Source organism: Mustela nivalis, assembly GCF_964662115.1.
Source record: "Mustela nivalis genome assembly, chromosome: 3".
NCBI classification, from domain to species: domain Eukaryota; kingdom Metazoa; phylum Chordata; class Mammalia; order Carnivora; family Mustelidae; genus Mustela; species Mustela nivalis.
Genome location: NC_139022.1, coordinates 171,636,803 through 171,655,494, shown reverse-complemented (window position 1 = coordinate 171,655,494; position 18,692 = coordinate 171,636,803). Strand labels below are relative to the sequence as shown.

The following is an 18,692-nucleotide window of genomic DNA, read 5'->3' as shown; positions in this document are numbered from 1 at the left end:
CAGTAGACCATATCTCCAAGAGGACAGGGCCTTTGGCCTCTGTTGTTTACAGACATGTGTCCACCACCTAGAACACTCAGCACAAAACAGGCGCTCAGGAAAGACTTGTTGAACTGAACTAAACTCTCTAAGGTAACTGATGGAACCAACTAGTAACCAGGCAGACACACACACGTCTACCTGGCCTCAACGATGCTCTTAACCATCGCCTCCTGGATTTGCAGAACCCAAAGCAATGCATGAACAATTCTTCCTCCCTCATCTGCAATTATACTCATTATTCTTCCTCATTCTTTTACTCGTTCAGCCCTCAGAAAATTACCCAGACTCTTTGGGACTTAGGCCAACATTCACAACCGTCAACATGTACGTGGCAGGTCCCACCTTTCCTTGTTGCGAGCTTCCTGCCCAGCTATGTCCCCCCCTGGCCCCCCCCCGAGACTTCTCCGCGCCACCCTGCTGGTCAGCAGGCACGGGTTCCTGGGCACCGTGCTCTCGCGCTTTATGCCCTTATTTCACCTGGGACACGGCCACCGAATGCTGCAACTTTCTAGGAAAGGGGCATAGGAAATCCATTTTATCGGTACCAGCAAGACTGAAAATCTTTGATTCTGCCTTTAGGTGGATAATTTAGATGGGTAAATCTAGGTATAGATTTCAGGTTAAAAATAACTTTCGCTCAGAACTTTGAGGGCATCACCTGCTTGGTCTTTACCCCTACACCTCCACAGTGTTGCTAATGCAAATCTGGAGGGGGCATCTGTTCCATTTGCTTCCAGGGGCCTTAGGGTGCTTATGCTGGGGCTTTGACATTTCATGGCATAGAATGGGAAAATGTCCTATTCTGAGCAGGAGAGCATTTCCTATGAAGGTACAGGTCCCTCGGCCCTGAGGAACGGTGGCCATGTTACTTCTTGGGTAGCCTGCTTCCCTCCATTCTCTTTCTGGGGCTCCAGTGTTAGATTCTTGACTGTGTCTCGTGCACATGATCCTTGCATTACTCTCAGATCTTCTGTCTCCTTCCCTATATGGCTACCTTCTGAGGACTCCATTTCCTTGACTATTTCCCCACTCGTTCTATCAAAGGTTTTATTTGGGAAGCGATATTTTTGCAGCCTATCAAGATTTTCTTGTTCTTTGATCCTCTCATGCCTCAGCCAGTTCTTATTTAACAAACACAAAATCTTCTTAAATCCTTCTCAGTACCGATTCTAAAGTTTTTCCTTGTTTCCTTTAATCTCTTTTATTCTGTAAATTATGTGTTTCTTCTGAGAGGTGGTTCATTTTCCTATTTCTTTTTTTTTCATGTCACTAATTCTTCCCAACTCCTCAGTAATCCCTACTAATTTATCATATTTGAGAAAGAAAAACCAGGCCATTGTTTTTCCTACTACAACGTAAGTGGAAGTATTCCCCACTAAACAACCCTGAGTTAGAATTCATGACAGGGAGGGTTGGCATCCTTCCTTGAGCATGAGAGGGTGAAGGGCAGCGCAGGCTTCTTCCAGCACACTGCCTACGTGCCTGTGTAATACAAACTTCATCCAGGCCACCCGCAGCCAAGCCAGAGCCCAACTTTCCCAGTTTGTCCAGTTTCTTCAGGAGACCACGCTTGTGCTTCCTCTTGGAATAAGCACTGGCCGCAGGGTCGCCATCTTGGTAGCAGAGAGGATATGTGAGTGGGAGGAAGAAGCTGACTTCAAGTTGGGTCAAGCACCGACTTCCGGTGAATCTTTCCATCTTTAGCCCCATGTCTCTCCCCAGATCCCAGCTCAACTCTGACAACTGAGCCCGTCTAAGAACTCACAGAAGACCGCCATGATGGCAGAGCTGATTCTTGGGAGAAAATCCCATGTTTTAATTGCTCATCACTCCTGTCTATTTTGCTTTCTAGAAAATTTATGGCCTGCTGGCCTCTGTGTTTTTGTCTCTCTTAGGGCTTACCCATTGCAATTTTGTACTTTTCTTTACTTTTTTTTTTTTTTTTTTTTTTTTCTGAGGGTCTGGACAGAGGGGAGCCCAATGCATGGACACAGTGTGCCATCCTGAACCACTGTCCAAGACTCAGCCTCATTTTTTAATTTATACTTTCCTAGTTAAATTAAAGCATGATCAAAGTCATATAAGTGTCGCTGATACTGGAAAGGCTTTGTTAGAATTCTACATAAAGTTGTCACTTTCCTACAAAGGTCCAAAAAAGACCTGTTGGCCCCACTTTAACAAACAAGGCTGCCATGGGGTAGGAAGGGAAGGGAAGTATTAGTTTCTGTGCATCAAAAGAAAAGCCATCAGGTAGGCCTTCTGGGCCACCCAGCATCCCAAACACTTAGTTCCAGGTCCAGCCACTAACTTGTTATAATGGGATGCTAATGATCGTATCCCTTGCTGCCAGTTTGGTGTGGACGTAGAGAGGTCGGAAATCAGACGCCAAAACAAGAGTGACTTTATGAAGACTGTCTGATCACCATTTCTGTCCATCCTGGGCTCTAGGAAGATGGAGGACATTGGCTGAAGACATTTTTGTCTCCGTGCTCTCCGAGGGAAAGCGTGGAAACAGTGGGCTTCCACGAGACCACTGGGGTGTGAGTTCCTTGCTTGTAAAAGCAGGTTCCAGAACTCTAAAGGCCAAACAGCTGGGGAACAATCACTTTGTTGGCAGAGGCAGGGGAGGATGGTTGGGAGGCAGGAGAGAGACTCTATTATGTGCTCGTCTAGAACACAGCCGGGACTGGGGCTGAGCTTGGAGATCCAGAACTTCTGAGGAAGAAGCTGGGCCTGAGGGGCATGGCCAGCAGGGAATGCCCTAGAACTTCTGAGACTGGGGAGGAGACCCCAGGGAGGTCTATTTCCAATCCCACCCCCCCAGAAAGTACTGGTTGAAAATTAGCCTTTGCAGCTCCTGAAAGAAGATTAAAGTGTTGACTTATATCACAGGCTGATCACATTCAAATGACTAAATCTAAACTAAAAATTTTTGTTTTACTTACAGGTAAGCAGAAAGTTCACGAAAACTGATGGAGTGACTGTCCACTATCAGGGAAAGATCACCTCCGGGAAATGCAACTGAAAGGAGCAGCGGCCACCAGACACTGTGCTGCATTCGGCCCACGCCCCCAGGGTTGTGTGTTAAACAAACTTGCTTATTATTTGGGTAGAATTCCAGTTTCCTCTGAAACCTGACAGCAGAACCTGCAAAGCTTTTACATGGAATTGGGTAGGGCTTCTCCCTTTCTTACAACAGGTGCACCCGGCATCATTAACAAGCCGAAGAATGGAGTGGAAATCACCAAATATGTGGCATTTGGGATCTCTATGTAGTATGTGATACTCTAAATACTCAGTTTAAGTCCACTTGGCAGAGGTCAGAGATGGACGTGCCTTGATCAAACTCTTGTCCCTATGAAGCCAATTTTGACTGTAATCATTGGTTAAGAATTTGCCTTTAATTCATCTCATTTTTTGCCTGAAAATAAGCATCTGAGGTTTGACTTAACTTTAATATGTATTTACAACTCAGATTTCTCCTTCTAATAGGATTAGTTTTACTCCAAAGCAGAAAATGAAAGGCTCACGCTGTTTCCTTTACAAAAGAGAACAAAAAAATATGTACTGGTAAAGTCATATTGAACGGGATATTGACACATTGTTGAGATATTTTTTGCTTTCTTCAAAGTCGCTAGTTACTTAAATAAGTTAAAAACTGGCACTGTATTTCAATATTCTTGGTGTTTCTCTTTGATAACAAAATATACTGCCTCTACCCCTGTATCATGCATGCTTAAGAGTTTAGAGAAGCTGGACTCAAAGTGATCTAGGTTCAAATCACATCCCCCTCACTTCGAAGCCAAGTAACTCCAGGCAAGGAATTTCTCACTGAAAAGCCTCAGTTTCCAAATCTGTAGGATGCGGCAAAAATCACACCTTCCTCCTTAAGCTGTTGGAAACCACATGAGATACAGTTTGCAAAGTGTCCGACACAATGCCTGGCATGTAGCAAAGGCCTTATACGGCAGTATAGGGTTTTTAAAAACATACTTTTATTCATCATCCCCAAAGGGAATAAATTTAACTCTTAAACTCTCAAAAAGAAAAAAAAAAATTAAGCAACCTATCTGTCGAGGGAGAAATGTAAGAACTAGTTATGCGTTTATTTAGCTTTCTTCCCCTACCAGTTGAACAGCCACATTGCGAAACAGGTGTGTGGAGGGGTTGGGGGGTGGGGCAGGAGGAATTTCTACAACTAGCCCCAGGAGCAGGGATGGGCTACTCCAATGCCTTCCCAAGTGTTTCCCTGCCTGCTTTTTGTAAATCTACCCTCCACTCAGTCCCCAGAATGGAATTTTTAACGTGCAAACAGGATCATGTCAGCTGTCTGAGGGAGGGACCCAATTACACGCCTTTTACTACTCTACTCATCTCCTCTACTCTCCACTCTTTCCCCCTCCCCTGCACCCTTTCCCCCATGACCTCTACCATCCATTTCTGGCACAGGAAACTCTGATCTGCTGGAACTCTCTACCCACCCCCTTCTCACCCCCCCCCCACCTTCTCTACTCTTGGACTTGACTCCAGCTACCATTCCGCACTAGTTCCGTCTACACCACTCAGCCCTGGAGCTACCACGTCAAGGAGGCGTCCACAGCCCACATCTGACACCACTGTAAGATGTCCCTGCAGGAGGTTCCCCCAGAACCGCATCTCAGCATGGGGGGTAAGACTGTCCATTCATGTATCTGTTCTGAAACCAGGTCTGTTGAGGGCAAAGATGATCTGTCACCCATCTCTGTCTGTCCAACACAGACACGGATATGTTCTCAGACTCAACGATCTCAGTGTCTGAAGCAAAAATGAAGGACTTCTTTGGTACACACCCAAGTTAGTATGGCGGTAACCCCCAAGTTAGTATGGCGGTATTATTAAATGAAACGAATTGACTTTTACTGAGGCCGGTAATATGCTAGTACCTTCTACATGTTACATTATTTATGTCTAAATTAGACAAATAGATACTACTCTGACCCCCCCAGATGGCAGAAAAACTGCAAGAGGGTGTGTTATGCACACCCTGGACAAGGCAGAGAGGGGTTTCTACTCGGGCACCATTGTATGATGAAAAGACATACCAAGGAGGAAGAGAAGGAGGTAGAAAGAAAATATTTTAAGACGTCTTCACATCCTGATGACCTAACAGCTGAGAAAGCACACTTTTCTAGGATTAATCTGAGTTTGGTGTTTTCCAAGAGCTGGAACTCCCAGATTTCTGCCCACACTTTATAAAGTTTGGCCACTGGGAAGATCTAGTGGAAAATGGCAGGGAATGTTCTTTACCAAGTGCCCCTACGACTGATGGTTTGAAATCTTCAGATAGAACCTTGAATCTCTGGAGAGGATTGTAGCTAAGCAATAAAAACTGCTTGGAAAAAGAGTATGCACATTTTTTTAGTCTCTAGCTTTCCTCTTCCCCCTGTTTTGTGGACCAGCCCCCACCCCATCCCCCATCTGGGAGGATTGCCCCATCCCCCATCCCCACCCCCCATTCCCCATCCGGGAGGACTCCCCCACCATCCTTCACTGAAACTCTTCCACAAAGTCACTGAACAGTCTTCCTTTGCCTTGACTTCTTAATCACACTCAACATAGTATCCTGATCTTCTGCCCCGAGACACTCTTCTCTTGGCTTCTCAGAAATGACACTGACCTACACTTCAGCTTCTCTCTTACTTTTGCTGCCTCCTTCTCAAGTCCCAGACCTTTGCATTTGTGGGGCCAGTCAGTTGGGTCCGTGGACCTCTTCTCTCTACGCTTTCTGCCTGGGCGATCTCCTGCAGCTCCATGGTCTTCAATACCATCCACCTGCTTCCGGCTCCCTCGTGTCAGTCTCTTGCCTGGGCTTCTCCCCTGAACTCTGACCTACGAATCCAGTTGTCTAAGTTCACGTGTATTTTGAGTGTGTTGGACAGACAGCCCGTGTTCAAAACCAAGATCTTCACTTACCAGCCCCGCCTCTCATCCAACTACATCCTCTAGCAGGCCCCACCTCAGCCCACAGGGACTCTGCTCTGGGTGTTGGGTCTGTGAGACAGTCTAGCCTGTGAGACAATCTGGTCAGCTCTACTGTATATATGAGGCCGAATACTACTTTTTATAACCTCCCTTGGTACCATCCCGACCCAAGTCATAATTCTCTCCTGCTTACATTTCCTGCCATAACCCCCTACTGGTAATCTGGCTTCTGCTCTCCTCCCTTACAATGGATTCTCCACAGCAGCCTGAGAGACGCTGTTAGAAACGAAGTCAGCTTGTGTCACTCGGCTGCTCAGGTCCTCAATGGCTCCCGCGGACTCGGCACAGCCGGCCACCTCCCGTCCTCAACAAGACTTCGAGGCTCTCCCTCTCACTCCCACCCGGCGGCTCGGCTGGCTGACCGCACGTCACTTCTTTGCCCTCCTTCTGTCTGATCCACCCCCACTGGACTCTTTGCTCTTCTGCAAACATATCAACATAGCCTGCCTTTACCAGCCTTCGAACTTGCTAGTCCTTCTGTTCAGCATGCGGTTCCCCAGGTATTAATATGGTCAGCTCCCTCACTTCCTTCATGACGGACTCAAAAGTCACCTCCTCATTACAGCGTTCCCTGGCCGCTCTACCAAAACTACTTATCTTGCTGATTTTCTGTCTTCTCTATTTGAAATGAGGCCAAGCAGTTGGGTTGGTATCGGTCACTGCCGTATCCCCAGGGTCTGCATCAGTGCCGGAACGCAAGAGGTGCTAAATTGTTATTAAATGAACGAACTCATTCAATAGTGAAAGTCACTTTCTAGCCCATATTTGTACTTTGTAGTTATCAGTGACCAATCTCCAAAATCACAACCCCGAACACCCAGAAGCTATTTTTCAACCTTGACTTCAATCGTGCTTTCGATTAGCAAACTAGGTGGCCCCGACCTTTCCGATGCCTGGAATGGTATCAGGCACACAGATTCGGGGCGGGGCCCCAAGCTCCACTCTTCCGGATTTCTTGCAAATGTTAGAGTCTGTCCCCATGCCTTTCCTGGGCCATTGTTTTCTAATTTCTAAAGGGGCAATAGGATCTTCTGCCACTCAAGAATTTATGCGGAGTTACAGAGTAATTTTAAACTCAAAAACCATCAGCAGCAATTTGCATGAGAAAAACCTTTAAATGCATATTTAAAAGCATGCATTTGGAACAAATAACTCAAACATTAAAGCGTTCATTGTAGCTCTAAAATTAAGAATCCTCCATGGCACGGTGATTTTTTTTTTTCCCTACCAGGTCGCATGATGAAATATGGTCAGAAAATCTGAGGAACGCCTGAAAGTGCAGAGACAAGAGAAGGCACAAGGAATTGTGGGGAGCTCGGGGAAGTGCTCCTCTCTCTGGCCAGCACCTTTCTATCCCCAAACACACACCCCCTGACATCAAACTCTCAAACACTCATTCAAGATTTTACAGAGGGTAAGTGATTTTCACCACATATTTACTTTTAAAACCTCTTCCCAAATTCAGTGCTGTAAAGAGCAGTGAGGCTTTCCTTCCGGCCCATTCACACTCCCCAAACCCTCCAACAGACCCATACTCCGTATTTGCACAAAGACAATCGAGGGGAGCAAGCACGTGGTGAGGACATATAATCAGCAGGGGAAAGAGCTGGAAGCTAAACTCTCGGTTTCTTTCCCCAGGTTTGCGCAGGAAATGAAATGGCTGTTGGCAAGCCACAGGGCCCTCTGGGACTCAGGATCTGCCCCCTGTGGCCACTGAGAAGGGCAAGGAGGGCGGTTTCAGTCCCCTACAAGCTCTGAGGTTGGCTCCCCACTCCTTGCCTGATCTAGTAACTTATTTTACAAGTGTATGAAACAGAGCTTCCAAACTTACATACACAAAGTTTCCCTGCGTGGCTCCTAGCCACCTGTGCCATCCAGACTGCTAATCCCCAGTCCTTAACTTTGGTTCAGCCCCTGGGTCGGCATTAATGATCAGCTACCTCCAAAACTCTGTCTGAGAGAGAATATTTCCATTTCAGTAAAACACGGCTAGCTTAATTTGGCGGCAGTGGAATTCCAGCCTGCATCCTGTTACAACACGCCGGTCCACACTGGCAATTACTCTGCTGAATTACAGCAGCCTTTGGACACCTGCCTCTTGTATGCAACAAGTTCCTTTTTTTTTTTTTTTAAATCCTATTTATCTTCAGTCATCTATTTATGTCAAGAAAGGAAACATATGAGCACAGCATCTGTTACTAGAGTGACACAATTACCAAATACTTTCATAAGAGGAAAAAAAAATCAACAATAAATCTGGGTTCGTTGTCAGGTGCTTGAGGAGACAAAACATTAGTCTTTCAATCACAGTGGCTTGCTTGAGCGCAGCAGATGGTGATACCAGCAGAGAATCCCCAGCACAGCCTGGTGTTTGATGGTCATAAGGACCACAGAAATGTCACCTCTTCCCAACTGGCAGAGAAAAGCAGGTTTCTTATCACAAAGGCAGCCCAGCCCAACCCCTTTTCCCTTAGTAAGCAGGTAACAAGTTCAAGGACTTCCTCATGGTTACTTTCCCCCCTTGTTGGAAACTATGTAAATGCAACGGGTATGGGGGGAGTCCTTTGCTTCTCCCAGTAACTAAATTTAGACAAAATATTTTTAAAAATTTTGAAGAAATTAGAGCCATAACAAAGTAGTACCAATTCAAGGCAATGAATCGTTGGTTACTTTTTCACTACTCTGCAAATCTATGTAAACTGAATGGCTGCTTTGGGGAAACTCGCCCATTTTTCTACAGTGGCATGTGGGTAACTGCAGGTGATCACAGAGATTCTGCAGTTTTTATTTGCTTTGCTCTTCTTCTGGATATCATCAACAGGTCTGCGTGGGTCTTTGTTACACTTGACTTAATTTTATGGATGTCTTAGACTTCGGATTGGGGCACGAGAGAAAGACTGAGAGGCGCAGAGCCGTTAGTTGGAGACTGCGTTACTTCCCAAGAAGTAACGGGCATGTTTTAGTCTAGACACTAACGTAGCCTGGGGACGCCCTGGCTCTCCCCACGTCCCGCGGATGCCGCACCCCGGCCCGCAGACACGCCCAGCTCGAGAGCGGCTCTGGGCCCGCGGCCCGCCGCGTCCCGCACGCTCCCCTGCGGAGCGCCCCGGTCGCGTCCCCCCCCCCCCGCCCCCGCCTCCTCCCCCCGCCCCCGCGGGCGAAGCCGCGCAAAGTGCCCGGCGAGCGGGTTACCTGCCAGGCTGCCCGGCCTCTGGAGGGTGGCCGTGGCATACAGCTCCTGCGAGTGCTTGCTGTACTGCTCGGACGCGTGGACCAGGCGCTTGGTGGGCGACAGGGTGGCGTACGTGCCGATGGTGGAGCTCAGCTGGTGGATGGGCGAGGAGGAGATGGTGGACTGCACGGTGGGGGGCGAGGTCACGCGGATCGGGGACAGGCCGGCCGAGGACACGACGATGTTGATGGGCGAGCTGGTGCTGTAGGACTTGGCCAGGCGGCTGGGCGACTGCTTGGGCGAGGAGCCGCGCGGCGCGGCGTAGGCGGCGCCCTCGGGGGCCGAGCCGCCGCGCTGCAGCTTGGTGGGCGAGCCGCCCTGCGGCGCGGCCAGCGGGGAGCCCCCGCGCGGCGGCGCGGGCAGCGTGGAGCTGGAGTAGTAGAGCGCGGCGGCGGCGGCGGCGGCGGCGGCGGCGGCGGCGGGCGGCGCGTCGGGCAGGTGGAAGGCGCTGCCCAGGCTGGGCGCGAACGGCTCCCGCGGCGGCGGCGGCGGCGGCGGCGCGGGCTCGGGCCCCGCCAGGTGCGCCGCGCGGCTCGTGGTGCCCTGTGCGCGGGAGAGGAGAGGACACGCGCGCTCAGCCAGCGGGAAGCAAAGCCCCCCGCCTCCTCCCCTCTCCGCCCCCCGCAACCTTTCCCCGCGCCGCCGCCCCCGCCCCCCAGGCCGGGGTTGGGGGGCACCTCGGGCGCTCGGCGGCACCGCGCGCGGGAGCGGGACGCAGGACAAGGCGGCCCCGCGACCTTCTCGCCGCGCCCGGGCTCTTCCGCCAGGAGGGACCCCTGGCCGGCCCGGGCCGGCGACGGCGGCGCGGGAATCACGTCTGGGAGCGGGACAGTGTTCTAAGGCGTTTCTGGACTAGCAGAGGCATCGCAATAGGCACCTCAAGGTTTTAAAAGGCCACCCCTCGGGCCATGGGGATGTGCTTGAAGGCAGTCAGGATCCGCTCGTTCTCATGAGACTTCGAGGCGCCAAATCCCCCGCCCCACCCCCACGGTCATGTCACTGGATACAGTGTCGACCTCCAAAATGGGCTAAGTTGCATACTTATCTGGAGAACATCAAGAATAACCTACTTCCCAGAGTTTATTCTGTTGCTATTGTCGTGGTGATTCTTCTTTTTGGACCAGAAAGGTTAAAAGGAGGGAAAAATACCAAGTGAAAATAAATACCCTTGGTCCTAAATTATTTAAAAAAAAAAAAAAAAGGCATTTCTAGAGGAATCAGAGCAATTGCAAATAAAAGACTAAAAAAGCTTCCCTTTTCTAGATTTTAACGGTGGGCAACAAATCTTTCGGCATCTCTCTCTCTCTCTAGCTGGCTTTTAAGAGCCCCCTGCAGCTGTGTCTTCAAACTGAAAGCCAGTTGCCTCTCATTTATTTACAAGAACACAAAAGACAAGAAGGGCTGGCGTGGACTGGAGAGGCGGCTGGAGGGGAAAGCACTTTCCTTGAATCTTGTCCAGAGACAAATTTGCATCCGAATGAAAACACGGCTTTGTCAGCCACTCCTGGGCAGGAGGTCTGGGGTCTTCCAGGCTTTCCCGGAGGAGCAGAAAGGTTTTTGAGAGCAGGCTGGTGTGAAAAGCGGGTAGGATTGGGCGCTGAGAGAGAGAAACTGGGAAGGAAGGTTTTGAAATTAGGGGTGGGAACGGAGTGGGAAGGAGGCAGTGGGTCAGGTGGCGGGAAGGGGGCGAGAGACGCAACAGATGCCGTCCATTAAAAGTTTCAGCGCTGCCTCTCCACCCGTTTTGGAATGACCATTGGCAAACGAACAGCCTGGGCACCGCCATCAGCACACACAGCGCATTCCAAATGTTATCTGGATGCCTGGTTCATGGGAAGATCCAAGGGAGTTAGTCGAGTAAAATAAAAATCCTTTATTAAGGGCAGTGGGATAAGAGGAGGTAGAGTGTCGAAAGGCTGTGCGTGTGCATGTTGTATGCATTGTATGGGACATGTGTATTCTACCTATTTGTGTATATTTTATATAAGTGCACTGACAAAGATTTTCTCTAGTCATGCTCCTTTGAACTCTCTACTCCATTAGCCCCTGGTTTGGGGAGTTTCTGTGCTCATCTCTGAGTTACCTGGTTTTAGCAAGAATCCCGCTGAGTCGGTTTACCCAGAGGCCCCTGTGCTCTGCTGGGGGATCACCCTGTAGGTCCCACCTGGTTCCTCGTGCCCCCTCCACCCGCCCCAACTATCAGGTGCCTTCTCAGCAAGAATCCTGTGACACAGATTTAATCAGAGCCCCCTGCCCAGATGTTTCCTCTTAGCAATTTTCTCCCCATTGATTCTACCCTGCCCCTTGGCCACAAATCCCACTTTTCCTTGTTGAAGTAAGGATAGAGCCTAGTTCATTACTGAAGTCTCTTTTCTTCTACTAGGGATTTTTTTTTCCCCCTGAATAAAATCTGTGTTCACCACTTTACTGTCCAGCTCTAGTTTCCCTTTAACACCACTGAAGCAATTAGTTTGAATTTAACATTAGGAGTGAAAGGAAAATGGAAATACCAAAGCTTTGTTCACTAAGGTGTCTCCAGACACGACAGTAAGGCCTGATTCATGGTAGAGGTGCCACGGATATTTGCAGAATAAAGAAACAGTTAATAAGGCTGGTCCCAAGTCTTTGGCAATGGGGCTGGGTTTATGTGAGGATTATATGGGTGGAGAAGCTTGATAGAACCTGTGAGCTCCTCCTGAGCCCTGAGATATCTTCTGGCATCTGCCAGAGTCGTCAGAAGGGAGCTGCTTACTTCCAATGCTGCTTCCACCCCAGTAGAAGTTCTGAGCAAGAAATGCGCAGGCCAGGCTTCTCGAACCTGACTGTGTATTATCATGAGTGGGGAGCTTTTTAAAAAAAAAAATCTCAGTATCCAAGATATACCTTAGCCATTTACTCAATCTCTGGAGGTGGGACTCAGCAGCAGGCTTTTAGGAAGCTCTCCAGGTGATTCCCATGTGCAACCACATAGGCGAACAAGTTCTCCCTAGAGCACTGGTTTTCCGAGTGTGGTCCCACCACAGTCAGCACCAGGCCACCCTAACTGAATCGGAGGCTCTGGGACAGGGGCCCAAGGGCTGTTTTAACAATTCTGAAGGTGGTTGCTAGTTTAAAGCCCCGGTCTAGAAGATCTAGATCTGATGCAGGGGTCTGGAGCGAGCCCGAGAGCCTGAGTTTCTAACAACCTCCCCAGGGAGGCGGATGTGGGTGACGGAGAACCACCACTATAGCAACAGACAGGGATCTTCTTCCTTCACTTTTTTCCTGAAGCTCTCCTGGGGCCTGAGCTACATTCCGCTGTGCAAAACCCAGCTGACAAGTAGCAGAAAAGCCTACGATAGGAAGTTTCTCTAAACCTTTCCCGCAGGAGCAGAAGGAGGAGAGAGAACCCCAGAGGCTCTAAGGAGAGTCCCCTGCTTATAACGGGACAAATATTTTGTGTTAATGGCTTGGAAATGGACCATTCATAATAACCCTATGTGACATTAATGATGCCATTACCAAGTTGCATGATTTCTAATACAACAAATACTAAAGTATACTTATTAGTATGTGTATCAGTATACAAATACTAAACTATACTAAAGTATATATATATAATATAAATTAAAGCAATGCCATGTAGAACTCTAAGATTTAAACATTAGAATGATGGGGGTCCTAGGAAAACCGCCGAACAACCTTGGCACACATTTAATTTCCCTTTCAGTCTGTTAGAACACTTAGTCTCAGGAGCGCTAAATGCCAAATATTATTGTCTCCAAAGAGTCCTTAATAGCCCCCAATGCTGTGGAAGCTTTGAGAACTGCCATATCGGCTCCCGGTATTTTGACAGGCTCTAGCAGCCAGTTCAGAAATCTTTTAAATATTGTAGGATCTTGGTGACATTTTGCCATTTTTTACATGAAAAAAATTAAGACACAAGAAATAAAAATTTTTACAAGCTCTTTAAGATTGTTCGAAGTGTTTTATATCTGCACTGCCCAGTATGGTAGCCAGTAGACACAGGACCCTACTGGGTACTTAAAATGGCATTGGATTTTAACACATATTTTAATTAATTTGAACTTCAATAGCGGCTGGGCCACCTTACTGGACTGTCATATAAGCTCCTTTGCTGTTTATAGTAAATAACATAGGGGTGTTAGGCTCCCTTCGGATGGAGTCATAAAGGCCCAGGAACTATTCTTTGGTTACAAAGAGAATTCTGTTATTACTGCTTCAGTTGGACAAAAGGAGTACTCTTTTGGGAGCTTGTTTCCACTCTTGTGTTTGTTTTGTTCCATTATGTAATTTTATTTAGCAACTCTTAACTAGTTAAGGATACAAAATCCATGCCTCAGTCCTAGGCTTATTACTACCTAGGTCATTGGGTTAAAAAGAATATAAACAGATTTTAACATGGATAAAATGTCACCCACTGTCATAGAAGCTCAATTCTACCTTAAAAGTATGTTAACACTGTAAAACTGTAAGTCTAATTTTAAAGGTAGAGTTCCAAAACTTAAACAAAACAAAACAAAACAAAAACAACAACATCAACCAAAAACTAATTACTATATACCTTCTTCCCTAAGGATATCTGGCAATGCAATAAGAAGTGAAATAATCTTTTTATGATGGGACCCTTAAAATAATATAAAAATTCCTACATATTTGGAGCAGATCGCCCCCTAATACTCTTGTCCTTTGAGAAGGACAAATTCTTTTTTCTTTTTTTAAGATTTTATTTATTTATTTGACAGACAGAGATCACAAGTAGGCAGAGAGGCAGGCAGAGAGAGAAGGAAGCAGGCTCCATGCCGAGCAGAGAGCCCGATGCGGGGCTCGATCCCAGGACCCTGAGATCATGACCTGAGCCGAAGGCAGAGGCTTAAACCACTGAGCCACCCAGATGCGGAGAAGGACAATTTCTGTTGGTATTTTCATTCTCAGCTCTGTGAACAGACCCACACAAAGGGCTACTTTGTTTTTCCTAACCCCTCCAAAATGGGACACTCACCTATGTGAAATTAACAAGGAAGTAGAACATTGTCAAGTAAACACTTTGATTAAATAGTTTCCAATAGGCTGACTTTGGTGTAAGCTAAATGTCTTTCCTTCCTTACTTCTCATTGTAGAAATGTATCAAGAGAAAAAAGAAACATTCTAGTTCCAATGGATACTTTATATATATTATATCTCAAGTAAAAAAAAAAAAGAAAAAAAAGTAGGGATTTTTAAAAAAATGAGACATGAAGGGGCACCTGGGTGGCTCGTCGTTAAGTGCCTGCCTTCAGCTCAGGTCACAATTCCAGGGTCCTGGGAGCCCAGGACCTACACTGGGCTCCCTGCTCAGCGGGAAGCCTGTTTCGTCCTCTCCCATTCCCCATGCTGTGCTCCCACTCACTGTCTCTCTCTGTCAAATAAATAAAAATCTTTTTTAAAAAAGGAGACATGAACAATACATATAGCTTATCAAAGCTCTTATAAATTAGATATTTCATTTGCCTAAAATTTTACATATAAGTTTTAGTTGGGGCAGATCCAGAACACAGTACAATTGTGATATGTCATAATTTGTACAGAATAATTTCAGGCCTACAATTATGACATTGTTCTTTTCTGGAAGTCTGAGCCCCTGAAAATACGGTGGTCTTGGACCAGAACGTGGCTTTGGTCTCAACACCAAGCACAGTTGCTTCCTCATCCCTTCACATTTTATCTTCTGTCCAGAGATGGGCATGGAGCGACATGGGGGGAAAAAAATGCCCCAAACTCAGAAACTTAATGTTCATTCTTTGGAGACCTGTCAGTGACAAAAACAAACAGACACAAAAACAACAACTAACAAACAAAACCAACCCACAAAAACAAAAACAACCCCCAAAAAACAACACAAAAAACATCACAACTCAACGAAGGCCTGCTATGCTGCAGCCAGTTAACAAAAGACTTGACAGCTCAGGCTGTCTCGGGAACCTTGACTTTAGATCATGAGTAAGCCGTGTCACCGTGGTAAGCACCACATTTTATAAAGCAAGTCCATGATTTATGGGCAGCCCTAGTGAAGATGCCTTTAGACCTGCCAAGTTTCCCGGGATTGTCAGCAAGGCCCCCAACTCTGGGTCAGGAGGAATATTTGCCCAGAATGCCAGGCAGCCAGGCCCACGCTGTCAGGAATGGGCAACGGGACACCCTGTCCTGAGGCTTCCCCGAAGGAGCCTGATGACGTGGGGTCAGCTGTCTGTTCCCCTCCAGCTGTCTCATCGTTTTCATATTCCTGGGATTATCATCAGACGGGTGAGCCTAGTCATTCCTGGCGCAGAGATTGCTGGTTGTGGAGGCTAAGGAGGTCCTGAGCAAAAACAATGCCACGAGAGGCAAAGCCAGAAAGCGCATTTCCAAGGAAGGCAGAGGCAACAGGGCGAGTCCGGCCAGGCGTGGAAGTCCTGTGGAAGGAACAGGGCGAGTCCAGGCCAGCGACTGGGGAGGTGACACTGATTGGGTGAGCAAGGGGCTGGGCAGCTGTCTCCGGGAATGCAACTAAGAAAATAAAAGAGAAGACTGGAGAATATTTGTCCGATGAGTTAAGAAGCCTGATAGTACTTAACTACTGAAAAACTGGATGTGGTTTTAAGATGACATCTTTGAAGAAATACATTTCTAAACCAGGACAAGCTGGTAACCTGATTTAGAAATACTGGCTACATGCTGTTGGTTAAAACATCTGAGAGCATGTAGAACTTTCCTAGAGTGAGTCTGCACACTCAGGGGGACAGAGTCCTTTATTCTGACAACTTGGAAATGAAGAGAAATCACGCCTCCAAATGCCAAACAGTCTCATTTAGGTATTGTCTGAAATGCTCCTATAACACAACACAATCAAAATGGATCTACATTCCCAGATAAGTTTTGTGCCCTTGAACTCACCCTCTGGGATGAAATGTACTTGCTTGAACACGACAATCATTGCCCACCCCCCACTCCCCTGTTTTGGTATCTTCTCTTTTGAAATTAACTTTAAAAGGAATGCCACTCTTTAAAATAAGTCCCAAGGTAGAAAATCCTTACGCCGTGAGAAAGGTTTGATTTTGGAAATAGCCAAATAAAATCAAGAGCCTTGTCCAGCAATTTCCCCGAGGAGCACTGGTTTTGGGAAAAACTAACATGAAACACAAAGAGACAGCTTCCATTCACAGTTCAGGCCATCCCTGGAGTCATCAGTGCTGGATGAAGACAGAAGGGCAGGGTTTACCTGGCAGTGACCTTGTACTAGCACTGAAAGGTAGTGCCCAGAGCAAAGTAAACTTAATTGAAAAACCAAGGAGTCTGGATGGAATTCCTTCCCCAGAAGAGAACAATTCAATTAAAAGGGCCATAAGCGCTATAATCTTTGAGATAAAAATGGAGACCACTCGCACTGCTTTCTTTTCAGACGAGGCTCCCACAATTAGAGAGAGAGTGGGAGGGAGCAGAGGCACTTGCAAACCTCTCAGCCCTTCACTGCAGTGAGAAGGAGGTAACAGTGCACCTATTTTCTCAGGGTTTCCCAGTCACTAGTACAAACCGGGTGGTTCCGATTTTTACATCCTGGGGGATGGTTTTTCCTACCCTGTGCCCTCCCTTTAATAAAGGTATGATTAGGGTCATTATCAATAAATATTCAGAAGATGATGTCATATGGCCATTAAAAGGCTCTACCAATGGAGGGGCGCCTGGGTGGTTCGGTAGGTTAAGTGTCTGACTCTTGATTTCGGCTCAGGTCACGATCTCAGGGTCCTGGGATTGAGCCCTGCAGCGGGGTAGGGGGGGGGGTCCCTGCTCAGTGGGGAGTCTCCTTGAGATTCTCTCTCTTCCTCTCCCTCTGCTCCTCCTGCCCCCTGCTCACAAGCTCCCCCAGCAAATAAATAAATCCTTCTAAAAAAAAAAAAAAAATCCTCTACCAATGGAAAAAACAAACAGACAAAAACAGGGACATGTCTTATATAAATTTATCTTAAAGAATATATAAGGAGGGATTTCTGGGTGGCAACTTTTTCTAAAAAACCAAATAAGCTTTAGCAAAAATATACTACAGAAAATTTTTATTTCAGCTAGAGGTTCATTCAGTATTTGCTTTAAGAAGCCAAATATTTGCTTAGAGGAAGAACTGCTCTAGTACAATAAACACATACCCTCCCTGCCATGAGAGATGTTTCAATTACTGAAGCCAGATTATAGATATTTATACTGAAAGCAGGAAATGGAGGGGGAGGATTTTAAAGCAGAGTAATGAGGAAGGATTTCTTTCTTCTTCTTTTTTTTTTTTTTTAAGATTATTTATTTACTTATTTGACAGAGATCACAAGTAGGCAGAGACAGGCAGAGAGAGAGGAAAGGAAGCAGGTTCCCTGCTGAGCAGAGAGCCCAATGCGGGACTTGATCCCAGGACCCTGAGATCATGATCTGAGCCAATGGCAGAGGCTTTAACCCACTGAGCTACCCAGGCGCCCCAGAAAGGATTTCTAATAGTGGTCATCTGAAAGCTATCTTAAAAACAAAGGAACTGCCCATTTCCCACAAACATGCTAAGAAAACTATACAAAATGGCATGATTTCTCCTCTGAATGCTTGGTACAGTATATATTCTATACTAAATACGTTCCTGTGATTTTGTGTTTTCCAAGTTCACTGGTGACTTCACTGCTCCTAAATGTTAACAAACAACAACTTCGCTCATAATTAAGCAAACCAGAGCGCTGTCACCCCACATGTCTGTATGACCCTTTCCATTCAACGGCCAATACAGAGATGTTTATTGGGGATTTGTTCCTCCTTTGCACCATGTGTATCTCTGTCCACCAAGCCACCATCCACAGAACTCTCCATCACCTTGACCTTCACAATGACCTGACACGAAACTGCACCACTTAAGTGATGATCCAAATTCAACGAACGCCCACCCATGAGCACCAGGGAGCAGACGATGTATTTATAATGATGATATAGTTTAAATGAGCACTTTTAAGACATAAAAGTCAATGCCACATTCAAAAAGTAGGCCAGATCAAAAAGAAACGGCAAAGTTCCTTCTAAAAAAGTTTACCGCTTTTGTAGGCTCACCACTGTTATCCAGTTTTATTTTGCAAAATTATCATATAATTCTTCATTTCTGGTAACAAGCAGGCATCTCCTGGGATTATAAATGTGCACACACTTACTTTCATTCTGCTGAAGGACACGAGAGTGGTTTTAGAATCTGTGGGCTCCCTACAGGCGCTCCCTTTCGGATCTCTCACGTATTTGGTTGCTTTGCGGGAAGCAGTGCCTGTGAGACTACAGCATGTGTGCACAGGGGGAGCGACCAGCGTTTCTCGAGGGGCTCCACTATGCCTAAAGTCTGGTATTGGGCATTTCATACAACCCTTGGAAATGG

General features: G+C 46.8%; 1 protein-coding gene across 1 annotated transcript in view; it reads right to left on the bottom strand.

Annotated features, from left to right (window-relative positions):
* CTNND2 (catenin delta 2) overlaps positions 1–18,692 on the bottom strand; it is an 816,172-nt gene that overhangs the window by 283,113 nt on the left and 514,367 nt on the right. Inside the window, exon 7 of the mRNA XM_082723384.1 lies at positions 9,256–9,838. Within this exon, the coding sequence (XP_082579510.1) occupies positions 9,256–9,838 (583 nt within the window). The remainder of the gene's footprint in view (positions 1–9,255; positions 9,839–18,692) is intronic.